At 40.8% G+C, this 27240-nt stretch overlaps 2 protein-coding genes across 5 annotated transcripts; one reads left to right on the top strand and one right to left on the bottom strand.

The window, feature by feature from the left end:
- Positions 1-10130, top strand: LOC145457988 (uncharacterized). 3 transcript variants are annotated; one of them, XR_013921040.1, is made up of 4 exons: positions 1-1061; positions 5765-5932; positions 7400-9584; positions 9653-10130. XR_013921040.1 is itself a non-coding variant. In XM_080336276.1 (3 exons), exons 1-3 carry the CDS (start codon positions 662-664, stop codon positions 7906-7908), a joined length of 1077 nt encoding a protein of 358 aa, XP_080192402.1. In that variant the 5' UTR covers positions 1-661; the 3' UTR covers positions 7909-10130. The 3 variants fall into 3 exon arrangements, 1 of the variants encoding a protein (XP_080192402.1); XR_013921039.1 differs by having other exon boundaries at positions 7400-9085; positions 9158-10130; XM_080336276.1 differs by having other exon boundaries at positions 7400-10130.
- LOC145457987 (venom phosphodiesterase 2-like) lies at positions 10047-26980 on the bottom strand. Of its 2 annotated transcripts, XM_080336275.1 has the most exons (25): positions 26765-26980; positions 26107-26223; positions 23876-23992; positions 22751-22864; positions 22111-22221; positions 21876-21936; positions 21723-21814; positions 21379-21458; positions 21199-21318; positions 20141-20313; positions 19905-20086; positions 19361-19551; positions 18759-18862; positions 18628-18688; positions 17639-17729; positions 17439-17575; positions 16792-16828; positions 16530-16702; positions 16342-16477; positions 15456-15524; positions 15256-15382; positions 15006-15186; positions 12333-14812; positions 11729-11788; positions 10047-10755 (listed from the first exon to the last, which is right to left on the bottom strand). In XM_080336275.1, the coding sequence occupies exons 1-23, from the start codon at positions 26940-26942 to the stop codon at positions 14600-14602; spliced, it is 2865 nt and encodes a 954-aa protein (XP_080192401.1). In that variant the 5' UTR covers positions 26943-26980; the 3' UTR covers positions 10047-10755; positions 11729-11788; positions 12333-14599. The 2 variants fall into 2 exon arrangements, with proteins under 2 accessions (XP_080192401.1, XP_080192400.1); XM_080336274.1 differs by having other exon boundaries at positions 11729-14812.
- Between the last annotated feature and the right edge of the window lie 260 nt (positions 26981-27240).

A 27240-nucleotide genomic window follows, 5' to 3' on the forward strand; every position in this document is an offset into this window, starting at 1 on the left:
TTTGATGCTGTGTGATTAGGGGTCAAGCGCACAGCAGAGAGTCACTAAATATTCGAGAAAACTTTGTAGCAAAGCAAGTAAAATTTTTGAGATTGTTCAGGTGCATGTTCGTTCAGTGTTGATTTTTTTATGCAACCAGCGCCATGCATATAGTGGCCCGCAGTTGAAATGCAGTAAATTTCAACCAAGGATGTTATAATGAAGTGAAAATTGTAATACATGAAAAAGATTCACAATGCAGAACCTACCAAGGTTCGTTAGTAAACGTGAACCTCTAAATTTCTGAGGTTCACACACAGAACGCGAGCGTGAACCTCGCGTTCAAACTATCCCTAATACGCATATGAACATTCGAAAACAAGGCTCTGCATGCCTGCCGTCGCGCAACTGGTTGCAGAAACTCAACAGACACGCTCGCGTTAAAGTGACTGATGATATTTGGAATTTGCATAAGTTTAGGCTACGTATTTCCTATTCCTTTACCCTGCAGACGTTTCTTATTCCTATCCCAACCAGTATTACTACAGATTCGATGTATTGCGTGTACTGGGGTATGCAAGTATTGAGCAAAGGTTAAACGTGTGTACGATTCAGTACAAGGTTGACAAGGACTGGTGTAGATCATATATCCCCTCTTAAATAACAAATTGTTACGCAGTTCATGTGTAACTTCATTTTCGCCGTGTTAACCCGTACTGTGATTTTGCAGCCGGTAGTGACTTATAGTTTGGCCGTTATCGGTGTTATAACCAATATGTCAACCAAATCACTACTTAACGCATTGCACGGAGTGGTCATGTCTCTAGCGCTGATGCTACTCGCGGCATTGCTCATTCACGAGCACGGGCGGAACACTGGTTTGTCGAGACGGTTCTCCAGGACTATGAGAGGCAGCGTGGTCGGTCCCGGCTCGAACACGTCCATCGTCATCGGCAGGTGGCTGCGTATCTTGTGCATTATCAGTGTCATCTTATGCGTTTGCACTTGCATCAACGACTTGGTGTATTACAACGTGGAAATGCATAGCGATGGCCAGTGTACAGCCCCGCGTAACTTGGGAGGTAAGAAAGTATGATCGGCTAATTATCTGGATTGATGGTGTTTTCCGTGATCTTCATATCAGCTCGACAAGAAACGACAATATGCAATAAAAATAGTACGCTAGGACTGCGAAGTAACTTCGAAGATGCACGTTTGTGTGGTGCGATAGCGTGCGACAACTCTTAAAAGTAAATCACGTGTCTTTATGACTAACGAGGACTGACCAAAGGTCCTACAAATATACGCCGAATATCCAAGCTGTCTCCCTTAATCTCGGTACGTAATCCAACGGAAAAGTAATACACAAATAGATAGTGAGGAGACTAATCACTTCTTTAATCGATATTCGACAAGTACCGTTGCATTTAAAACAAACGGTTGTTTAAAACACTTTGTTTAACACATGTTATAAACAGTGTCTTAAACCAAGACCCTCAGAAGATTTTTCAAGTTGTGCAATTATGTGTGTAAATACTTTCCAAAAACATGTTGTATGAGCCACGGACGACGACTACCACCCGACCAGCCGATGTATACGATATGGGATGGTTGGAACCATCGAAATACTCCGTTCAACAGCTCATTGGTCATTGGTACGCAATGCATGTTCTGATGATGATGAACGCCGGCCGTAAAATGCTGCATGACGATGTAGTCCTGGGTAAAGATATTTTTGATCCGTATATGACAAGGGTTGGAAGCCTATTTCGTCAAAGGAGCTATGCTTAACCTATATTTTCAATTGTGAATATCAATCCGCTATGGCGGCACAATTGAATATGCGTGACGTCATGGTATAGAAAAAATAAAAATAAAAAACATGTCTTAAACAAGGGCCTTGTTTTAAACATGTTTGTTTTAAATTGATTTTTGTTTTACACAACACAACCCTACCGACAAGTAGGTTACCGGTGTATCAATGTTTTGGTTGCTGCTGAATATTTCTGGTAATTTGGACCAATTACGCACTAAGTATCCTAAGACAACTCCTTTTTCTATTTTTGATGTCAAATTGTGCTCTACTGCCCTCTTCACGCAAATAAGTTTTGCAGTTTTGTACATAAAGTTTTAGTGCTCGGAAAGCCTGCTCCTTATGCGAACTATCCAGGATTCCTATCCAAAATGTAGCGTGTTTTCCGCGATTAAAGAATACTCGCAGGCAGAAATCGTTTGTAAGAGTAGGCTCCTGTTCGCTGCAGGGGTTCAAACCCGCGACTCGCGAACTTATAATGAGCAGATCAAAGAAAGCAACGAAAAAGCGGTATCGGGATTCAATCGCGTTTTTGGTCCTTTAGCTTCATCGAACAGTTCGATAACGGTAATTAAAAGGCGATATTTAATACTATTGTCGCGCCCCGTGTCATTCGAATGCATTATTGCGAAATCATGATTATCATGAAAGAATGGAGAAAGTCAGTTTTCTCCCGCGTGTCGCAGGCTCAGATGTGCCACTGCACAGCAGGGCTGTTCAAAAATAACCTTTTTTCCTGAATCTTGTTGGCTACGTGATTAAATTGTTAGGTTGCCTTAAAAAACGACGCACACCAAATTTGAATTCATTCCAACCAATTTTCGCGGGTTTCGTAGAGTTTGAAAATTTTGAATTTGCTCAAAAACGCAAAAAAATTTTTTTTTCAAATTTTTCTGCCAACCCCATGAAATTGTTGGGCTGTCTTCAAAAACTATGCTAAACAAATTTGACTCAATTTCAAGCCGTAGAAGCGGAGTTATTCCAGTTTTTCGATGATAATTCTTTAATTATCCACCGATCAAGGATAATCCCAGAATTATCGAATAGAAACTCAAATAACTCCGCTTCTACGGCTTGGAATGGAGTCAAATTTGTTTTACTGCACTGCACGCTTTCGAACCAGATCTTTGACTACGTAATAATAACAACGCGTAAATATTAGTTTACTCCGGCTCATGCGAGACAAAACTCTTGTAAAAGCTACCATTACCGGTGCGTAAGTTCAACCAGTTGCAACGAAAAAAATTAGGGAGCATCTGCACTTAATATCCTAATAGGTTAACTTGAATTATTCCACGTCAAAAAATAGTGCGTACCTTCCCACACCCATCTCATTACACTGTTTTACCACCGTCGTGCGTACCCGAAATAATCGTTCCTTTACATACAAGATATGCTGCATCAAAGTTCACCGGAACGTAGTCAGTAGTGATGGAATTTCCATTGATGGCTGACCACGGCGAAGTATGACTCGAATACGCGGTCAAATTACCGATTGTGATGAGTAATGTTGTGGTCGATAATGATCCTTCACGCTCTTAATATACTCTGGAAATGGCGTAGCGGCGTAATTTGGCAGAGCATGTAGCTGTCATCGTCATAACGATGCCCGAAGTAGCAAAATGCGGTTCGGCTTTTTACCTTGCTTACTGCATGCGTAGGGCGGAAACGTGAGTTGATAACTCTGATTAACACGTTATCAAATAGATTGCCAGTCAAGTTTAATGCCGTATATGGGCTGATTTGATTCTTTGCAGGCGTTTTCATATATCACAAAACTACAAGTTTGAATTCTCTTGTAAGAAAATCCAAAATCGGTAAAGAAATGTGTGGAGTTATTCATCGAAGCATTCAGAGTGATCATACTCACAGATATGATATGAATATATTATAAATAGCGGAATTTATAGAAACCTAATGAATTGACGGATTAGGGCAGTGTCTAACTCTAAACTATTTCACGCGGGCAACTGGCTCCGCGAAAAGGATTTTCATCGGCACCCATGAAATTTTGAATACGTGCCATCCACTAGGTCCGAGCATGAAGCATCCTATCTACTCAAGACTGGATTGGGTCATTCACGAAAAACGTGTTTTATGCTGAAAATGATCCATCGAAAAATCTGCCTTTGAGTCACCTGAAATACCAAATAGCATAACTGCATGGAAACATTGAATAAGGGGTTTCCCCATACAACAATGATCACCGTATACATATGTCCAGGCCGTGTTATTTTTGGCATATGCCAAAACTGCCAAAAATAGCTTATTTTTGGCATTTTTCAATTTTTATTTTTGGCAATTTTGGCATCTTCCTCTAAATAGATAGTTTCAGACTCGAATGAGTCATAGAAACGCTTTATTTGGGTCAGTTTATCAAAAAAAAAACACAAAATGTTCAGCATACACTTACAATCAGTGCCAACAAACAATAATGAGAAGAAAAAACCTAGTGATTTCATAGGTTAATAATATCAAACAAAACCACAAACTTTGCAGTATCATCTCGGAATCGGTGCCAATTGGCAAAAAGAAAGAGAAGCCTAACAAACACGCTCAACACCTGATTGCTATAGCTGTTGAATAGACTTATATTGTTTGCACTGTAACAGTGCTTCCAAACGCAGGTCGAATCTGGGAAATATCGGCTTTAACAGTAGCCGTTCAGGGAAAGAATGTAGCCAGTCCTCCAAAAAGGTTTTCAGAGCTTCAAAATTTTCGGAGAGCCGAACCGGCTTCCAAGCATCATGAAAAGAAATCACTTCGCTAGTGCCATCGATCTCATCGCGGAAAGAATTTTCTTCCCAATACTTTTCCAGGAGTTTGCTGTGTTGTCTCTCAACACATTCTATTTTGTAGCCCGACCATCCCATCTCCTTCAGTCTATCGAGATATTTTCGGAGGACTTTTGTCACTTCAGGTTGCTTTAATGGTACCAACTCACATGGAAGAGTCCTGGGAGTGTTAGCTTGTTTAAGAACATTGACGCAACAAGACACACTCTGGCAAAACGAGACTGCAACTCAGAATAGCCATACTGTTTGTTGCGTCACAATGTTCAACTCGATCACAATGCAAAAATCGTGGTTGATTTTGGAGGTTCCAGATTCATGAGCAGAATACAACTAAGATTTCAGTAATCAGTACAGCGGCAGCTTTCCATTGATACCCGTTTTATCAAATTTAGTGCTCGGCAAGCGAGTTAAAAATGGTCGTAAAATTGCCTTTGGACAAATGGAAAGTATGACGTAAACCAAATGCAGTCAGCCGTTCAATCTCGCTGTGCCCACATCATTTAGGACACTATGCTTTCACCCCTAATGAGTGGGCTGGACCCAGATTAAGAAACCTGCCCTTCACACACGTTCTTCTCGCTTGTATCGCGGCCCCGTTAACATAACACCATGAACGAACTACGCTATTGGCAGGCCGTGTTATTTTTGGCATATGCCAAAAATTGCTTATTTTTGGCATTTTCAAATTTTTATTTTTGGCAGTTTTGGCATCTGGCTCCTGAAATGCCAAAAATAACACGGCCTGCATATGTCTGTCGTATTGGAAGAATGCGACCCTGTTCGGTTTTCGACCCTGCAATCAAACTTGTTGCTATGCCGAAACTAACACAAGTTAGCTAGTGAGGCGAGTTGGACATAAATATTCATAACAGAAAAGACTTTGGATGTACCTTTCATTTTCTTAGAATACGCAAGACTTTGCCGCTGTAAAATCAGTTAATTCTTAAGGTACACAAAAATATATTATCTTCATGGTCAAATTTACGAGAAATTTCGACTCGGCGCTAATTTGATATTTTTTCAATATCGTCATATTCCAAGTTACATCAGTCCTGCGAGAGGTGACGTATTCGCATCTTATACATACTCATCAATCCCGGCTCTGCTCTACGCGTTCCCATAATTTACAGATTACAGTGAGAGATACGAGGATTAATGTGTCACATTCATGTTACAGTTTCACTCTTGACGGCGCTTGACCTGTCAATTTATCTCTTCCTCTGGCTGCGACAATATTTGGTGTACAAGAGCATCAAAATGGAATCGACATTTTCCCGCACGTTGACGCGTATCTTCCAGTGGATCACGCTTGTTCTTATCGTCGGCATATTTCTGGCCACCAACAGTGAGTATATGTTGATTTTAAAGACAATTTCCGAAATCACTGTATGGCAAGATAACTTCTGCAATAACCTGACGGGGTCAAAGTAGTCAGAGTTGCTAATCCAGTGGAATCAATTCCGAAGTCATGTCAAATGTACGTCACGTAGATGACGGAAATGGGGATCTCAAAAGCACGAAGTAGGTAGTTTCAAAGAGTATATTTGTTTGATTTTAGCTGACATCGAAACCACGTCACTCTAAAATGACGATTCTTCGTCCAATATTTACTAGCTCATTTGCAATTAATTATAATATCACGCTGTAGCGTTGCGAGGTATCGGAAAGGATCAACAGAAGTACACTAGTAATGTATTAGATGCGTAGGTAGGTGGGTGATATGCAGGACCGAAACAGCACTTCGTCAGGCCTCCTAAAATGTTGGTCTTGGTTCCCTATAGCGCGATAAGCCCAAATTTTTGCCGACATTATCAGCGAGATCTGTTGTACTATTCAGATAGTCAGCTTGTTTAGCCTGGTCGCGCCAAGCGCGAATTTTTTTAATAATTTATTATTGAATCGGTCAATATGATGATAGTGAATAGCATACATAGTGCTATCAATTTTTTATCTTCACTCTGCTCAAGTAATCGGATTTATCGGTATAGCTAAGTGAGGTCTCTTGGGAAATGTATCGGCCGCAAATAATGATTAAACAGCTTCGGACGTTTCCGTTGGTATAATGACTTCGTTACACGATGTCATTTCGTGACCTCCTGTCCGCTATTTCAAAAGATATTAAAATCGCTCAAACGTACTGAACTCAAAGGTTCAGCCAAGGTTTTCTCGCTGCCGATCGTTCTGGCACTCTTTTCGGTGTCGCATGTTACCTGGCCTAAAACTTCATATGTCTTGGTGCGTCGTGGCGCTCGTAATGGCAGACGCCGTAATGCCCACTTCTATGAATCATGCGCATTTTGACTTTGGGAAGGCTACCCAATATTCAAGATAGTTGGCAATATTAAATTGTTTTGAAAAAGTTGCATAAATTTTTAAAAAATAATCTATAATTTATGTTCATTCACGAAATAATTTTGGGCCCCTTCCGAGCTCGCCCCCCCAATTGGGGGGTATGGGCTGAGGAAGTTATAGTCCTGGTGATATGCTAGATTTGTGTTTTTGTGACCATCAAAATATTGGGGTTTCTTGAAGGATTGCTGGTTAGCGTATGAGTTTCCCGGGTTATTAAAGGTTAGAAGAACTACTGGATCAGGATAACCCGACCTTGGGTCAAGCCTATCATCCGGCGAGGCCTTTTGGGCCACTCGAAAGACACTTGGGAAATGATGTTAAAGATTTAACTTTAGCATGAACTATGGATTCGCATCAAAGATAAATTAGAGAAGCTATGGTTCCTACAGTGTTAGATGATTCATTGTGTCAGCTGTCTAACGCCTGCCAATGTACAAACGGTGTTCACTTCCACTTTCAGCCCTCATCGCCTGTTGTCGACGCTACTCCTACAACGAAACGTCGACTAGATGCTACGAAACCACGCCAGTCGGCGTAGACATGGCCATAAGTTATTTATGGTCCGTCGGTAGTGTCACATTACATTGCTCGTTAGTTATGATGTTCGCGTTGCCACTAATCCAAGTGGCGATCAAGAAAGCGTCCCATCAGACGGAATCCAATAAAGACTCGCAAAGGCGCATGATGGCACTGGTGCGACGATGCCTCGTGCTGTCTCTGGCGTGCGTGGTTACCGACATTACAGTAATGCTAACCACTTTGTATGCGCTGTCAGATTATCCCAGTCAGCTACGGCATCTGTTGTACAACACCAACGTGATGTTGAATTGTACATTCATAGTAGCTAGTTTTAAGGAATGGAAGGACATGCTTTTTCCTTGTGGCGTCATGAGGAGGAGATTATCCAGTGTTGGGATCGGTACTGTAACGTCGACTACGGGGAAGGAGAATGTATCAAACCCCGATTAGCGCGAAATTGTGGCATCTCGTGATGGGCTAACGCGCGCGTTGAGGTCACTGTTAGAAAATGACGATGCGCGACTTGCACTAACGTGGCGGTGGCGGTAGTCGCATGCACAGCCGGTACTCCTTATAATGCATTCCTTGCCGATATTTATGATTGTTTTACTTATGAATCATTCTAAATCTGAATATAGCTTTTAACAATATGCGTTTCAAAACATCAATGCGGGTTAATTAATTTACATTGCTTTACTATTCTGTATTATTTTGTTGTCGTGAATGGTAAATAGTCAGTTTATATGCATATATTTCTTCATTTTCACTTGCGGTTATTGTTACAACGAATTATAAATCGGAAAGATTTGTTACTCCGAGAAAGTAGCAAAAGTCAGTCTGTGATGGTCAGGTATGATAGTATGGTACAGTAGTATTTAGTAATTTTTCGTGCTTTGTTTGAACGTATTTGAGACAAATAATAGAACTATATTGGAATTATTCATTCATATCTGAAGTTTGTTTGTTTTTGTTTTATTCGCACAACTTTGGCGCTTATCGCCTATAAGGTCATTTGCACCCAGTACATCAATTTCAGTAATTTCAACGGTCTTTTTCGTCAGATTACGGACGACTTCCATGCACGCGCTCTTCCACCATCAGTCTCTGTCGATTTTCATGCGCCCGCAACTTAGGGTGGAGGCCAAAAAGCTGAGTAAAAACATCCTGGATTTTCGCTTAATCAGCGAGTTCCAAGATCTCCCGATTTAGAAGTAGATGATCCGCACGCCAAAACATTGGATGTTCGTGCGAAGTTAGTAGATCTACAAATCCAGGATGTAGGACGCTATTGCGTCAAAATGACGCAAAATGTAGTGATCCGTGGAAGGTTGCCATGTCAACCCATCGACTTCGTAGTAAATATTGCTTTGGCAATGCTAATTGGAAATGTCGTCGATTTTGGTCATGTGCTATGAATGCCATTGTTTCCTTGGTAGGCTTATGAAATTGATTTGAAGCCACTTTGCAGCTTTAATGCATATTACTCTGTAGTTTATTGACAGTTATAAGTTCTAAAGACGGCATTGCAACCTGGTACTGTTGTTATTACTGTCTGTAGTATGGATATTTTGGACATCGTACCGTAGATGGCAGTTCGGACCGGCAAGAATACAATTGCCATGCCCAGGTATTACTTGGCAAACATATCGGACTCATTTGTAAAATACCCAGAAAATGAATTCGTTGATGACCGCTACAGATTTTACAAGGGAGCTACAGTAATTCTTGGACATGATTAAAGACAGCCCATGGTTGGATGTACGGTGCCAAGCTATGCACCCCATGATGCAATACTCTGTGCTCTCCGATTTTTTGCTACGGTCATTTTCAACAAACAGATGCTGACTTGATTGGTGGCAGCCGGAAAACTGCACGCCGAATCATCCACTGCATTTCTCGGGCATTATCAGAGAACAGAGAAAATTTATCCCACGATTGGATGATATGTTACGAACAAAGAGTGATTTCTTTGACATAGGTGGAGTTCCAAATGTCATCGGTTGCATTGATGGTACCCATATCCCAATAAAGTTCCCAGGTGACTCTGTACCAGAAAAGCTTATCGTTGCAGGAGAGGATATTTTTCTTCGAACTGTCAAATGGACTGCAATGCCAAGAGAATACCGGTAGTGACTAATGCTGTTGTGAGATGGCCAGGGAGTACTCATGACTCAAGAACTTTTTCAAATTCCAGATTAAAATACGAGCTCGGCCAGGAAAAATACAATGGGATTTTGCTGGGAGACAGAGGATCTATGCTCTAAAAATGTACCTGATGACTCCATTAACAAATCCACAGGCTGAACAAGAAAAAAATACAGCTATATGCCCTCAAAGACACGTGTGCTGATCGAGCAATGCTTTGGCATTCTCAAACAGCGTTTCCAGATGTTGCTAAATCCTATGCGAATGCAAATCGAAAACACCGTCGTGGCAATCATTGCAACAATATGTTTGCACAATTTTGCTGCAAAAACCAATGAGCCAGTTCCTGATATTGCAGTTACTCCCGAGGAAGCTGCGGATACAACATCTGAAGTTGGATACACTGACGCAATAGCCTATCTTGAAAATAAGATCAACACATATTTCTACTAATTATGTTTATTTTAAAATTTTAACGAACACAGTAAACCGTGCTGGTGTAAAAATAATAAAGAGAATGAAATGTGCATGACTTCGTGGAATGAAAGATTCAACTACAATTGCACTGTAGATAATAAACAAAGGGCAGGTGTCCCATTATTTGTATTCAAATTGACAAATATGAATTGAAAAAATGTACCGAAATATTTGCACCGTCGACAATACCTATAAGGCGAGGAAAAATTGGCAGGCAGGCACAATGAAATATTATAAAGAAATGTTGCATTTCAAAAAATGTGCACCGTCGATAATACCTATAAGCAATGTTCCCTCTAAGCTACTCACGTGCGCAAATGCGCAGTGCTGACATGGTCTCCGCGCACAGAAAATCCAAGTTGCCTATAAGGCGAGGAACAATTTGCAGGCAGGTACAATGAAATATTATAAAGAAATGTTGCTTTTCAGAAAATGCGTATTCGGCTATTTACATAACTTGACATAATTGAACAAAGAAATATTGCATTACATATGTCACTAATTCCTCAATTGTCCAAGTTCTAATCTATATTTTTCCATTTTTATCACATGTTCTTCAATACGCATTTCGAATTCTTGCTTTCTGAAATATCATTCTTCGTCTCTTGTGTCTTTTCTTTCTTTGAGCTCCTCAATCTTGGACACCATCAGTTTAATTCTCAGCTCATTGTTTTTCTGAATTAAAAGAAGTTCATATTGACTCTGCGATGAGGTAGTAACCAATGATTAAACTAAAACTTGTATTAGGAAGCCAATCACAAAGAAATCATTTGGAAATTCTCCTTGCCTTGTTGGCTGATATTTTTCCCTCTAATGCCTGATATCAATATCTGTTTCCAAGTGTGGTATCCATTCGATATGAGCGGTGAACCAATAATCGGGCAGTCTCTAGTCATTAAAAACTTGTATTCTGCAACCAGCTGATCACAAAGTGCAGAATTGGTAGTTTTCATTGTATTGTATTTGTATACTAGAGCCCGACTGATATTGGAGTTTTGGGCCGATACCGATAAAACCTATATCTAACTCCTTCACCGATAACCACTATAGCCTATATTCAAATTGTGTGGAATACCTTAAAATGCGCATTCGAAAAACTTCAGGGCTTCTATTTGAACAGCTTTACAGCCAATGCTATACTTGGACAGGAAATAAACTAGAAAGGCTGTATCAGGACACCTGTAGAGGGTAATATATGTGAAATATATCAATATTCTCAGTCTAGTGGTCAAAGATTATATTTTATGGACTTCCTATCACCATGCTGTAACCTCACGAAAACTGCCCATATATATTCATTTCCAATGGCCGATACCAATAATTCTTTCAAAGAGTGATATCGACTCTATATTATCGGCAAAGCGATATAATCGGCCAGGCTCCATTGTACACCACCTTATATCAATTGTTACAGGATTGTAACTATGTGCATTGCACTGGTAATCAGCAATCTTTCGAGCCGTCAAACACCATTTCCAACTCTATCGTTCGCAGATACACTTCACTAGAAAATCAAGTACAAAGTGGGAAATTTTTACATTTGGTTGGGGCAGTGGAGCAAAAGTTTGCCAAACCCTCCGAAACTGCAAGATTGTATATTTTAAAATATCAACTCGACTTGAAATCCAAATGAGTATAAGCTACATACCAGGTGGCAGATCCCTCGTCTTTGTCACGCATGTTGACTGTGATTCCATGTAGCTTGTTTCTGAAAAAAATGTGAATGTTTCAGAAGGATTTGAGGCTATACGTATGTTTACACATGTACAATGCACAATTGCACATGCATATTTGCTAGTGATGGTGAAAAATACTGAAACCGATCATTTGACGACGAGCAAAAAATTTCATTATAAAATCGCTGAATGTATGACAAAAACGTTTGATATTGTGCATGCGTTCCCTTCAATACACCACCGGGTAAGAAATCGATATAATATACATCTACACTTGTACAATTGATATGTTAGCAAAAGGTAGTGATGAAAATAACGAGAAGAGTTGCCTCTGACACGAACCGATCTTCATTATGGGGAACACTTCTCGATGTGGTCAATATATCGAACAAGTTCTCATTACTCTCTCACAAAATAACTTACATGATTTATTTTCTGCAGTAACTACAGACAATATGGTGGAATCACTTTCAAAATGATGTTCAAATGGCTGAACCTGTGCTGGTATGACAGCTTTAACCATTAATTTACTGATATGCGCCATATTATGGATATAATTAATGTCTACAAACTTACCTTGCAATAAATAGCACTGTCACCGGGTCAAATGCCATTGAATGTTCTGAAGGCCTTCTGTCATTTTCAGTTTTGAGACTTTTTCTTGTTTTGAAGCAACCTTCAATTGCTGTTCTGTTTTTTGCCATGTTTGGTGATGTGGCATTTCACGGCTTGGTAGATTGTTTCCAATGCAAGAGAACGGCAGAACTCATTTCATCATCATCATCATCATTGGTTTATTAGCAATTTTATCAGTTCAATACACCACAAAAAATGCGATACAATGAAAAGACAGGAAGATGTCGAAGCGACAAGGAGTAGTCTATGGAATCTGACACCCACCTTGGCCTAGGCGATGTAAAGAGGAGGCATGCACACTGAATGAAAGTAAAGAAGATAGTATACATAGTTTGTATGCAATTATCATTAAACATTCTGTAATAACATGATCATCAGTCAATAAGGAGAAGCACAATTGAGTACCGGTAACAAAATATCGCTAACATGCAATATTCACTATCTTTATAATGAGCCTCAGATAAGCAATTTCAATCTGCAATGTCATAACTATTACAAACCTCGCCAAATTTCTATGCTTGTGTACCTTAATCTAGACTTTAATCCTGGTGGCGACCAGGATCAAGAAGCAGCAGTCTATACTCAGTCGGTCCTGGCAGAATCTTACTAATCTACCTTTCTGGTCTGCAGAAAATCCAGCAACGTGCAAAATCCCCAGATCTTTTATTTGATCTATATTTTTGTCCTCCACATTAAGTCTTTTGATGCCATCTTTCGGGAGTTCGGCTCTCTCTTTCTCTGGGCTTTTCAAGGCGCTGTATATACAGCGGGATCGGCGATGAGGAGCCCAGATAAACCTCCGACACATAGAAACATGGCAGAGCCGAGACTCGAACCAGTAACCATTGGTGTCGTGACTGCAGTGTTTAACCAACTGCGCCACTCGCTTCCTCATATATCTGAAGTGATCGATAGTAAGAGATAGGACATTGGAATTGAATCGCTGGATTTCGATTAGGACACGGCTGAGGTGAAATGCCTCGTCCAGAGGAAACAATGCTACATAATCATGTCCGGCATCTGTCTCTCAAGGGGACTTTCCGCCATCAATAATGAGGTAAGCTTGATTTACCCCACAGCCTACGCCGCATGTCATACTTTGCGACATTGTCCATTCGGTTACCAGGTCCTCCCGCCACATTTAGTTGGGCATTGAGTAGTTTATTTTAGACTCAGAGCAGTGGTTCCCAACCGTGGCGGGGCGGGGGACGTAATCTGGCTTTAGAGTTGTAACGCAAGATACGCTGGGTTCACAGGATTTTTCGACTACTAGGGTAGAACTGTGAATTAGAACTCTAGTTCGTCATTGTAATTATATGTTTCATTTGGCGGTTCATTAGCTAGATATATGTTTAAATGCTTTTTTAAATCCTCCCTTTCCGTAAAAATTCTTGCAATGTTACGACAAAGGAAAGTTATGACCTAATTTCTTTTGATTTAATTAATTTCTTAACAACAATACACCTAGTGTTACATAATTGATATGGAAGTAGCCCGCGGTACTTTACCAAAGTGGTCCGCATTGGACATAGTTCGGGCATATCTAAATATTTTTGGGCATATATTGCTCAGTCAGCAAATGGTTGCGCGTTAAAAAGCGCCTTTTTTAGTCACTGGCCCACTTTTTGTTAGGAGGTAATTTTGGCTCAAATATCGGCCACGAGACGAGAAAGGTTGACTTAGAGTAATATATATGTTAGGTTAGGTTCGATAAGTTATTTCTGATCCACAATACATGCTGCAAGAGTTTCACAGCGCCTGGCTGGACTATATAGCGTCCTGCTAAACTAGAATGTTCCAATCGTCTGATTTGAACCCTAAGCTACGGTGGAAATTTGACAAAACACCCTTTTCCTACCTGGTATATATAAAACGTATCTTCCACCTGATATTCCATATGATATTCCGCAAAAACATCAATTCTTGACTCACCCAACCACAGTGTGGGTCTACACAATATTTCTCACTCATACCACTCATATAGCAATATTACTGTGTCGTATCACCCGTCGATTTTGATTGGATGTTTATGACTGACGACCTTACCTTCGAAAATACTAACACCATCGTTTTACAATTATTTTTGTCTTACTCGATACCATATATCATACGGCGACCGAATACTTGATTCTATATAACAGCACAGCAGCCAAGATTGTTAACATAATGATTAACACGCCCGCGTTCACCGCAGTAATTCTCACGCCTTACTGCCAGAAACGCTTCGATTCCTCGGCTGTTTGGAGCCAATCAGACCCCGGGTCCGGGAGTCGCAATTTCAGTTTGATAGCGTCCAGGTAGGTAGTGTTATACAACGCATTCCATTGCGGGAAGAATGATATGCCCGTCAGTAGCTCTACGTCTCTCACTCGCGCTAGGTTCCGCGTGAGCACGTAGGTTATCCATTGTTCTTTGTCGTCCTACGACAGAGAAATACATCAAGTAATCATCGGTGGTACTCGAGTAGAAGTATTGAATGAGTGTAGTGCTTCGTTACAGGTCAACTCTGCCCATTGCTATATTGCAACCACATAATTCTCGCAGAGTAACACGTATTGTTGTACAGAGACCTACAGCCGGATAATCAAAATAAAAAATGAAATGGTTTCCTACCTGATAGCACGGCTCTTCTGAGAAATTCGGTATGATCATACTGATCGCTTCAAAATTATTAGGGAGCGTCCCGCACTGGCTGATGTTCCCGACTGTCTCTTTGCATCTCAACACTACTGCAAATATATGTGTCGGAATTGGCGACGACGTGTGATCTTCGCCCCGTACGAATTTTCCTCGACTGAAAACACGCATTACTCGTCTCCTATCAGCGTATCAACGACTCCGGGTCAACGCTCCGAAATCATACGATTTCAAAACTTGTCTGGAATCCGCGCGCCCGTTGTAATCGTAGTCGAACACAGGTCCGACGTAGGTCGCTATTGCACCGTATCGTTTCGACCACAGCTCCATTAAGGTTACGAGACGCGTCCACACTAAGAAAAATAACTCCATCGTATGTATGTGCGTGCAGTTCGTCATTGGAGGAACAAGTATCGTCAAACTTACCTGGCAGAAAGTCAGTGTATACCGGGATTAGATTAGCCAGTGACCTGCCTTCGTTTGATGATGGGAATTCTGGAATCAGTTACGTAATAAGCTTACGGAAGAGTATAGTTAAGAAACACGTATCATTCGGATATCTACAAACTTTAGATATTATCTTGGGCACCGTTGACTATTATTAGTTATTACTTTGAATTGTGCATTAGTATATCCAGAGTTGATCAGAGCAAAGTCATCGTTGGTACTCGGACACAAGGAGAAGTGTCGTCCTAAATTTCTGCTCTAGTGCAAGTAAAAGTATATCGATTTACAAGTATGTGAGAAAAGTAAGTATTTTAGGCATAATAAAGCCTAGAAACTGAAAACTGAGTAGAAGTGGAAGTATTCTACAATCATAATCGCTTGAGTAAGTATTACAAGAAGGCAAAACCGCGTTCAGTACTCCGAAAAAGTAGAAGTACTCCGTTATTCACCACCTTTGAGTATACCTGTGACATTGATTTACACATTGTTACATTAGACTCGGTTTACATATATCAGCGAATATTACTTACTGCTAGGCAATAACATGGGCCTAGCCAAATGAGGCGCGAAATTCATATGCGTTACCCCGAAATCTTCTACTTGAACATTGTCGTCATTGAGTACATCACTTTACCAAGTGCCACAAGTATTCCCCTTTTAAATACTCGAATTCCCGCCACGTAGCTTCCGTCCTAACTACGTCTTCAGACACCTACTCTAGCTCTCAGTAATGTGACTATATTTAATCTACAGATTTCATGAAGAATAACGCATGGCTTTCTTTCCAGACCATTAGATCATTTGCATGGGGTAAACAGAAGGAGCAAGACGTTTCAACATCGACCGATATAGTCACCATAGCTACCTGACGGATATAAAAATATGCCTTTCACGTCGCTTGCAGATTTTTCGAAGTCAGAGCAAGATTGGTCGGTAGACAGCTTGAAGCCGGTATTCATACAAAACGTTCCTTCATAATCCACGTTTTGAGTTTTGCCGTCCTGTTATTCAAAGTGACTTCACAATTGCAGGTCCACGTTATTCGAATCTGACCTGTTCCCTTGTCTGATTGCTCAAAGTAAAAAATACGTAGTAAGGCGTCTTCTTTTGCAAGTCATACGCCGTGTAACGGCCGGGCTGCCACAAGCGGCAGTACGATACAGCCTCTTCCCGGGATTGCAGAATTTCTCCATATGCCACTCCCCACTTGATCTCAGTGAACACGCCTTGAAATAATACCAAAAATTGATGTAAATGCAGAAGTGCGATATCGTCATACGGACAACGATCTTGTCATAAATTTCGCTAAGTTTACCTGGCTCGCTGGAACGGTCGTCTCGATTTTCATCAATCTAAAAATAATAGCGAAAATAACGGGTATAGTGTTTGCGTGGATACATGGCGTACTGTCTGATTGGTTGTTGTTACCATACTTTAGCACGTTGAAGCTATAATGAATAGGACAAAGGACATATGCCGCATCTTGCGCAGAGTTGTCAAACGTATTCATTGTTTGTTCAAGTAGAACAGACGTCGCATGCTTTTCGTAGGTGCAAAGTCTGAAAATCGGCATTGTTCTAAACAATCTCAGCGACACATCACAATGACCATAACACTGGCCCTTGGGTGGTTGCGATTGTTCCGAAGAAGCCGATTTTCAGACTTTGAGGTGTATTTCAAGGGGGTTCCATTGCCCTGACTACATTTTAATGTATATTGAGGAATCAGTGCGACAGTAGCTTTCAAATAAGATCAACTTTATTGAATTTAAGCACACGGGTCGTCAGCTGTGGGATTAGCAATTATGTTGCGTTCAGATTGCCCAGCAGTAATTCCCTGCGGGCAAGCAAGCGTGACGACGGGTGTTGCGTATCTATCCGTAGGTTAGTTATCTATATTTGAACACAGTGCATAAATTCATTTACTCCATGAAATGCTCTCTACACTTTATTACTATTTCACCTGTAGATTCGATTGCTGGTTGCAACTTTGTGGCTCCGCAAAGACATCCGTGTTACTTTTGAAATTCGATTCCCCGAGTAAGTCTCCGAGGCCCCCATAAGTTCCATTGTTGGGCGCAGGCGTGACGTTTAACAGATCTGAAAAAATATTCCATTGTATCCGGTTTTTGTGATTGTTTTTGGTTGTACAATTATACATACCGCAAAATAAATTGTATAGTTCAATGTTTTCGAATGCTTCCGTCATATTGTAGCCGCGTTTCAGAGAAGGGCCGTGACCCAGAAAAGTGGCCTGGGAATGAATTCATGCGTTGTCTCATATATCACCATTTCAGATTAATGAAGTACGGGAAAGTGCACGATGTTTGTTGTTCATACCGAGGAAAGGAATAAAAAATGGTGATGGATATTAGGACAAAAAAAGTAAAAGATAGTTTGAATGGAAAAACGAGATTGCATCCTCTTTCCCAACGTGACCATGACCATATATACTGGACAGGCGGTAGACACCGATGGATGTATTCGTACTGTACATCCGAGGCGGTGAAAGTCGTCGGCGTCGCTACTCAACTAGATGTAGAAGTAACGCTGTAAAGTTCTTCTCGGTTACGAGTACATATAGCAATTTCCAAGGCATGTCAAAGCAACTTTCAGTAGAAGCAACAAATAAAAGGCCTGACGATTACTCAAGTAACTAGTTTCGAAAAATAAATGTGTTCGAGGGGTCGCATGCTGTAAGCGGTTAGTCGAACGTTACTACTTTCGAAATGGCAAGATGCATCGCCGTGACTAACGCAAAATCACTATATTAAGCTGAATTTAGGTAGAATTGTCGAAAATATATTCAGTTATCATGATATATGATTTTTTTTATGTTCTCGTGACAATTTCACTCACAAAGTGGTTCACACCTAACCCACAACTGCTTACCACTTTTCAGAATCCTAATTGTAAAAATTAAGTACTTTTGCCTAAACGCTGTTCAAGTAGAAGTACTTTCAAACATAACAACTTGCCGTAGTGCAAGCAGTCGAGACTTACTTGAGAATACTCTGAAACAGTGACCTCTTTGTATACTTACATGCAGCCTACGATAGTACTAGTATGTATAAAGGATAGACTAAAGCAGAGTTCGAGGCAGACTATAATACTGTATTCGCTATGTAGGAAACATGCGCGCAACCACTAACGTGCATATCCTTGTATTGTGGATCCCATCCATGCATGCCAGCGAGGCAAACTCTTTTCCTCCTGAAAAAAGAGTATCAATGTGTCACTGTGTAAGTATTGCAACTCTGAGACACATTGGCAAAACCCTTACTCAAGTACACGCCAGTCCTGATCTAGAAGCAAATGAACGTCTTCGATTCTGTCGCTCTTAGCGTAGTGTAACCGCTTCGGAAGATACTTTTGTTTTAAGTAAGCCTGTGTACAGAAAGTATCATAATACCTAGTTATTCCAAAGAATACAGACAGAGAGGACAATCCACTTTCGTGGAGGGATAGTTAGATTCCAAATGTGGTTCCATATTGTAACATTTCTATCATCACTAATCTACGGCAGTGAAATGTAGACTATTACTTTATTAAGGATAGTAATGCTCATCAACAGGGCCTTAGCAGCTGCACCCAAAAAACTCCAATGGGGGAGGGGGTGCAAAATTGTTTCTTAGATCAACATAAGACGCATGTCTATTAAAGTATGATGAGTAATGATGCTATAAATAGGCGCTGCGTCCGAATTTATTTTCACTTACTTAGCTATAGGGCTGTATCGCACCCGCTGCTATGATAAATGCATTTAAAAAATGACGTAAAATAATCTAACTACTATACATTCTAGTTCACAAAATCAGAGACATCAAAACTCAGTAGGTTGGCTTCTAAAAGTAGTCGAAGTAGAAGACGTAATTTGCAACCTGCCTGAAAGTGAGTCTCTTCAACCCTGCACTCCAATTTGCCTTTCACGTCTTCAGCGTCAAATAATCCGTGAAGGCTTTTATTATTGGACTTGCCAATGCGACCACTCACTGATAAATCGGTGTAGTAGTTTCTGGCATTGATTCCGTAGTCTCTCACATACGTTGATTTGTCACAGTCAACTTCGGCCATGCCTGATGAGAATAAATGTTGTACAAAGGCGGCCAAAGTATATAGCCAGCGTCGCTATACTTAAGTACAAGCAGAAGAAGCGAGTTGACTGATGATACCTCCAATAGCTATAAGCTTCTAATATATAATATATATTCCGCCTCCGTGATACAAGGGGCTATTTGGTTCGGTGTGATGGAAACTTATGCCAAAATCTATTATGTACAAATCCACATTTTAAAGAAAAATATAACCACTTGAGTAAGTATAGTTCCAGTATAGGCAAATCTTAATTGAGTACTCCAAAAAAGTAAAAGTACTTCGCTACTGACAACGGCGCATGATTAAAATGTGACAGCAGATTAACACCGCCTACCATGGTCGGATACAATTATAATGTTAACGCATGTATCAAGCTTCCGATGTTTCAAGCCGTCCATAAGCATGCCGATGATTCTGTCTGCTTCCGCTATGGTTGCGTCTATGCGTGGTCCGGTAGGTCCGGCAGAGTGACCGACGCTGTCAACCATGCTCATGTACGAAGTAATGAATGTAGGTCTGCGAAGGATGCACAGTTAAGCAGGCATCACATTTCGCAGGTGAAGTGCTAACCTTTTCTCTTTCGGAAAGTCGAGCCATTGCAAGACTTGATACACGCGTTGTTCGTTCTTCACTCTACCATCGTAGGGGAAGTAGTAGTCTGGAAACTTGGTAATGTTCACGTCCGACCCGACCCAAAAGTAGCTTGCAGATTTATATCCTTGGTTCATCGCGGTTACCCAAATCTGTGAAATTGAAATTTAACCTTATTTTACGAAAGGAACGGAAATGACGTTATGTATTTTGTCCTAGATGTTCTTTTGCGGCATATAGACCGACCTATGACACACATACACAGACTATCTGTGCATATGGGGATACGATGAGCGCATGATGTGCATATGCCGCTGGACAATAAGGAAGTTAGAGATATAGCATTGTGAGGCTTTCCAAGTCTTGCACCACCCCTCCATGCTATCCTTGTAATGCTGAGCGCCAAGCGGCGAAGTCATGGATACCAATGTTACTAATCGGATCGTTGGTCTGACCTGGTCGGGGATTGAATCTACAACTTACCTATCTAGAAGCAAGACCCTGCACCATTACGCAATCTTAGACCTGAATGGGGGCACCCAGAGGTGGTCAACTGGTCATGATCAGTACCGAGGTACTTTTACAGAGTGCGCAAGTAGCTCTTGCTTACTTGTACGACGGCACTTTGGATTTTATATCGTATAAAATAGTTTTGGGTACGTAGGGATCACATTTATCAGAATAATTGCCATAATAACTGCACGGGTGAAATATCATCTTTATCATAGTAGCTGTACATGTTTTCGAAAAATGCGTATATTTACAGTGTCATTAGTCCTTCTGTGTTAGTCGCGAATGACGTCTAAAGTTGCCTCTGGCTATTTTCTGCGAAAAGTATGCGACCTCTCTACCAATTCCATCTTTTAAAACTATAATTACTTGAGTACTTCACAGGCCTGAAATTTCTACTTCCGCACTTGAAGTAGTTTTGACATACCTTGGAAATCGCCATACTTGTACTTGTAATAGAATATAAACTTGAGTGTTACGTCAATTTCTACTTGAGCACCATAGCTGATGTCGTCCTGTTGTCATACCGGTTCTCCGCCCCACCAAACGGAGTCCCTAGTTTCTCTCCGCCCAAGCCTAAACTCCCTATCCAAATCGTGATCGTAGAATCGGTTGTCCACAATTCCGTGAGACTCCGGGTATAATCCCTAAGACAAAACGCAAAGGAATGGATGACGGTGACTTTGACATGTTTGACATCTTCCTACCGTGGCTATGGTGTAGAAGTTCGGGAATGTATCCGTTGGGTAGGAGGATCTCAAATATGGCGTGTGAACACCGCACCTTGCTGAGTCAAAATAGGCAGAGTTTTAGAACTGGAAACATGGATAACAACCGCAGCATCAAGTTTGATGATTCATGATGTGCACGACGACAAACATTTAAGCCACAAACTGTTGAAGACGAATATACAATTTGTATTCGATAAAATAGCACGATTCTTAGAATAGATCGTGTCTAAAGTAACATTTACTCTATTCACTGCGGACGGAATTTTTCGACATAGTGTGTCGGCCTAAGCACAAGGAAGGCATCAACCTGATTGACGCACCTAACTTGTGAAGGTTGGGCGTTATATTTCTGTAGAGGTAGTCATTTCGTAGTCCATCTATTCCGAAAACGATCAACGGTGGCGTGGAAAAACTGTAGGAAAATAATAATTTTGTATTCAACCGTTAAAATGTTATGATGTTTACCATCTTACCCTTCTGGACAAGTCATATTTCGCTTCGGCGTACACGCGTCGTCAATCCACGAACTACCCTCTGTGCAATATTTATAAGTGAACATTCACAGGGGTAAAATGAAGACCAGTATTCTCATTGCTCGTGCCCAAGTAGGCTTGTTTAAATGTTATGCTAGATCTAAACTAAAGCTCTCTTCGAAGACATGCAATGCGATCTATGCGCACAGTTTATATTACACCATTGTAAACGCACCTTCGCATGATCGTGCGTAATCGGTACAGCAAGTCTTATCATTGGTACACGTAGCCTTACAGCTACAACCGTTGCGTTCAACATTGCATTTTCCGTTGCATAAAAAGTCACCTGGAAAATAAAGTAGAGTAATATTTAGATACCAGCGTCAACGCGGTCATACTCGACGGTAGAACACATGAGAGAAAACACGTTATACTTGCAAAAATATAGTTGCGAATGATCTAGTGGTCTTGGTCATGCGACTATAAAACCACTGATCGCAGAAAGTGTACTCTAGTTTTGCGCGGTTTTTAAAATGAAAAATCGTTTCACAATTTTACTTTTATTATTATGATATCAGGCTACTTGTCTCTTTATTACTTCAGGGAGGTTACGACGACGAGCCATGAATTCAGGCAGTTGTGTTGGCCCAACTCATACATCTAATAATAAGACGTGGTATTAAATAAACGACAGGCTGTTAATCACGTGTCAAGTGCTGACATTTCGAAAAACCTCCACGACCTTTGACTATGTATTGGACTGTCGATACTGCAGAATAATTCATAAGTATGGTGGAAATCAAACTCGGAGGGTATATGGGCCGCATTGGTTACTCAATCGAAACGTCTGGTTGACAACTATTTACGCGACTTACTGTCGCATTCCTCCTTGTAGTCTTCGCAGCAGTTCTTTTCATCGGCGCAATCCTCGTGACATTGACAAGTCCGGTTTACGTCAGATTTCAATCCGCATATGTTTGCGCAAGAGTCTTAAGTAAAATATGCGGGGATTATGGTAAACAGCGCGGCATGAGTACTCTAAAATGTCTTTCTTGGGCCATGTAGCTAAAGTTAATGTTATTTCCTATCAAAATGAAAGTGACATCTATCATAGGGTTACCATATTTTGGAATCGGGAAAGGGGGACACTTTTTCAAAAATTTAAAACTTAGAATACTGTAGTCAAATCCGGAAAAAATGGTACGTTTTCAAAAACCTGAAAAAGAAGGAGGACAAATCATCCTAAATGAGGACTTATGGTAACCCTAATCCATTACCTGTTAAGGTAGCAATAATAAATTAAGCTACATTGAACTATGGGCGGAGTTCGATTACACATTATTGGGCACTTTAATTTAAGCTCAGTGGCCTAATTTATGAGTAGCCAAATTGCGTCTTCAGAACATTTGCGTAAGCAAGGTGGCATGCTGGCGCTGATGCCATGGTAGGGTAGAAAGGAACAGTTTGCTATAAACTCGTTACGTTTTTAGTATTGATGCAATGGAACCCCAGAGTCTGTATCACATAGACAACCCTCTTTCGCATTCATTGATTTACACAGAGCCAGCATAGCGTCGTGGTGACTATAGAGTTGAAATACCAACGGGTATCGGTGTGAGTCCATCCGGGGTCCACTAGTGAATCTATTCCCAAGTGATGGAGATAAATCTAGAGTCCTCGTCGCCATTCACATAACCGCTGCCTTACAAAAGATTCGGGAATCATATAAAGGCTATCGGCCATGTGTATAATACTATGGTTGTCGACAGGCATCACGAATACAGAATAAAAACTATATTCGTCGGTAGGACTCCACACTTAAGGGACAAGGTTGAAGCACCACAGCTATGTGCCCCCAACCACAATCCCGTTGTCCGGTATATGATAGTTTGTAGATCGGGAATGACCGTGGCAATAAATGGCAAAAGAAAGAAAAACATCAAGTCGATTTTCATAATATACATCACCCTTAATAAGATCATGCCCATTTCCCACTTTACCTTGTGCAGTGCAGATGGCCGAAAAATCATCGCAACAGTTGCTTTTGGATAAGCATTCCTTGGTACATTGACAGGAAGTACGCGGTAGCTCTTTTCCGCATTCCCCTGCACAGCTTCCTTAAATGTGATTTACGGATGAAGCGAATATGCACCCAACTTGTGTCCATTTTTTCCGTGGTCATAATATGGATAAGTTCAGTGGTTGAATGCGTAGGTAATCGTGACTACCGGTGCTTGTATAAATCATTAAACTTTTAGATAATAATTAATGCGTCTTATGGATAAGTTCAGTGGTTGAATGCTTAGGTAATCGTGACTACCGAGTAGGGCTGGGCACAATGATTCGAGTACTCGAATCTGAATCGAGTAATAATTTTAATGATTCGAGTCGAGTAGTAAAAGATGATTTTTTCGAGTACTGAAATTATACACTCCTCGCAACTGAAAGTTAATTTATCAACCAAACTTATAGTTTCGATACTAATTTTCACTGTTGAAGCCTTGAAACTTTGATTGGTCGTATCGCAACATACGAGATATACAGTAAAAGCTACGAACGCTACTGGAAATAGCACATTTTCGAAGTCATGATCATCCGACAACATTGTTACCAAGTGCAATGAAATCGGTATCCTCGAAAAATATCAAATCAACTTCAATGTGATGGATAGAAGGCATTACATTCTTTGTGGTCGCATAAAAGATACATATTTGAACTTTGACATATTACCTTCTGTTATGACGTCATAATGAGTGATACTCGATTACTCGAATCGAATCGAAGCATATTTAGTGATTCAGAATCGAATCACTCAGGTACTCGATTTTGCCCAGCCCTACTACCGAGTACCGGTGCTTGTATAAATCATTAAACTTTTAGATAATAATTATAATGCGTCTTAGGGATAACCACACGCGATGATTATCCCGACGAGTCACTGCTAACCAAGTGCGTGGGTGGTATATCTGTTGCATCATAATGCGAAAACGCGTTATTAGCAGTTAATTGTCTGACCATAGTGTCCTAAACTAAATGGTGTGGACACAGCGAGATTGAACGGCTCACTGCATTTGGTTTACGTCAGTGGTTCTTAACCTTGCCCACAGCGCCCCCCAGGGGGCGCTGGCGACTTTGAAGGGGGGCGGAAAAGCTCAGGGGGCGATATGGGGGGCGCTGGGCTCAGGGGGGCGGTATGGGGGGCGCTGGAGAAAAACGGTATTGCAGTAGAATCTAAATTCAAATTTTAGAGCAAATTGCGAGTGATATGCCACAAAATAGCACAGAAATGAAGCTCCGGCGGGTGAAAAACGGTGATTTTAGCTCTGAGCGAAAAAATGACCTTTTTTTTTTTTTTTTTTTTTTTTTTTTTTAGTCATCCACCTGACGATGTGGAGTAAAAAACGTTATTTTGGGATCTGAGCGGAAAAGATGACCTTTTTTTTTTTTTTTTTTTTTTTAGTCAACCGATCACAAAGTGGATTAACCGAATTTTGAAAATGTCACTCCGGTTTTGCAAGTGGAAAATTTCTGAAAAAGTGTCCTCTTTTTTGATTTCCAAAATATGGTAAGCCTATTATTACATTCCTTACAATATGAAGTTGGGGGGCGCTGGAGCACGATAATTTTTGAAAGGGGGCGCTGGAAGAAAAAAGGTTAAGAACCACTGGTTTACGTCATACTTTCCATTTGGTCGAAGGCAATTTTGCGGCCATTTTTGACCGGCTTCACGAGCGCTAAATTTGATAAACGGGTATCAAACGAAAGCTGCTGGTGTACTGAGTACGAAAATATAAATTCTATTCTGCTCAAGGCCTCGGAACCACCCATAATCAGCCTCGAATTTTGCATTGTGATGGAGTTATGCATTGTAACGCAACAATGCTGTCTGGCAAAACGGGAGTGCAGCTCAGAAACAAGAGTCAGGCAGCATTGTGGCGTCACAATCCATAACTTAATCACAATCCAAAATTCCGATGTACTGCAAACAGATGAAACCTGCATAAGTACCAGACAAAGTAAAACCACTTTGTTACTGACGTCTTCTTGTTCGAGATTGCCTATTATACGAACCTATGGATAGATTACGAATACTTATCAACTATTCACGTGTCATGGAAAAAATCAGCGATAAGCATACGCTGATCGCCACCGCTACATACTCCAGATCGGCAAGGTATGTTAGCCTGGTTAGAGTCAATCTTAATACACCTCCAATCACTCTGACCCTTACCATTGAGACACCTATTTTTGAAGTCTGGACAGCAATTTCCGAATCTTCCGCACTGGTCGTTGCATTGACATGGTTTAGCGCGTTCATAACCACTGAAACATCTGTTTTCACACTTATCTGAACGAGTACAAAAATAAGAATTAAATAGATCCTTTCCCAGACAACATATAAAATGATTCATACTATCGCTATCTTGTCAACTCAAAAGAAATTATTACGCTTCCCATACGCCACAGCACAATAAAGCAAACTTTAACATGTTGCAATTTTGTACGCATACGTATATGAATATGCACGTAATATCGTGATCTCGTTATATCGTGTGCACTACGCGGTGGTGTTCAAAGCACATAGCAGTAGATTTCTGCCGAATTACAAGTCGAAGTAGCTATTTAGAAGACAAGCCGAACTATTACAAGTAGAAGTAGCAATGAAGATATGAAAAGTACTCGAATAAATAGTTTTAAAAGTAGATTTGATGGATGAGTCGCATCATGGCCGCGTTCGAAATTGCAAGGTGCATCTTCGGCCCTACCGCAAAATGACCAGTGGAGCTACGGATAGTTGCAATGTTCGTGAATATATAACGTTACCGTGATGCAGGGACTATTTCGCCAAGTTGTCAGTGACAAGTTCACTCATACACTCACTCACTTACTTATATCAGCACACTCTTTCACATAGTCATTGCAGCATGTGCCCTCTCCAGAACATCGTTCATCACAGTCGCATTGACCGCGCACTCTTTCCCCGAAACATCTCCCAATGCAAGATCCTGTGAGGTATATATTAAAGCTGATCGTTAAGGATGCAACTACTATGAGTCTTGAAAACATCTATATTTACCATAACAGATTTCTGACATAAGCGGGTACAGAATGGCGAAAAAACGATTGGCGCACTTACGTATAGGCAAAATTCTTCCACGTCGATAAATAATTCTTGTGACGTAACACATATACCTAGAATACCTGATTATGTATATGTTTGGTCACGAACCCTCGCCATTACAGAGACATCGGTTTGACTATAATGGCAAATCGTGCAGAAATCAAAAATATTTGTTATTCCCTTCTACGAGCTATAGTTGCACAATATGTACAGGCCGGCCAGTGTCCAGAAACAGGACGGAGC

This window comes from Botryllus schlosseri, chromosome 15 (assembly GCF_051294905.1).
Source record: "Botryllus schlosseri isolate E-star chromosome 15, Bs_hap1, whole genome shotgun sequence".
Lineage (NCBI taxonomy): Eukaryota > Metazoa > Chordata > Ascidiacea > Stolidobranchia > Styelidae > Botryllus > Botryllus schlosseri.

What these genes read in the sequence shown, in the direction of transcription:
- LOC145457988 (XM_080336276.1), top strand. Translation starts at nt 662, where the DNA reads ATGTGTAACTTCATTTTCGCCGTGTTAACCCGTACTGTGATTTTGCAG. An exon ending in AGCCCCGCGTAACTTGGGAG is followed by an intron (nt 1,062 to 5,764) that starts GTAAGAAAGTAT and finishes TTCATGTTACAG; the next exon opens with TTTCACTCTTGACGGCGCTT. An exon ending in CATATTTCTGGCCACCAACA is followed by an intron (nt 5,933 to 7,399) that starts GTGAGTATATGT and finishes TTCCACTTTCAG; the next exon opens with CCCTCATCGCCTGTTGTCGA.
- LOC145457987 (XM_080336275.1), bottom strand. Translation starts at nt 26,942, where the DNA reads ATGTTTTCAAGACTCATAGTAGTTGCATCCTTAACGATCAGCTTTAAT. An exon ending in TTGAAGAGACTCACTTTCAG is followed by an intron (nt 18,863 to 19,360) that starts GCAGGTTGCAAA and finishes TTCTGTACACAG; the next exon opens with GCTTACTTAAAACAAAAGTA. An exon ending in GCAATCAGACAAGGGAACAG is followed by an intron (nt 16,478 to 16,529) that starts GTCAGATTCGAA and finishes TTTGAATAACAG; the next exon opens with GACGGCAAAACTCAAAACGT.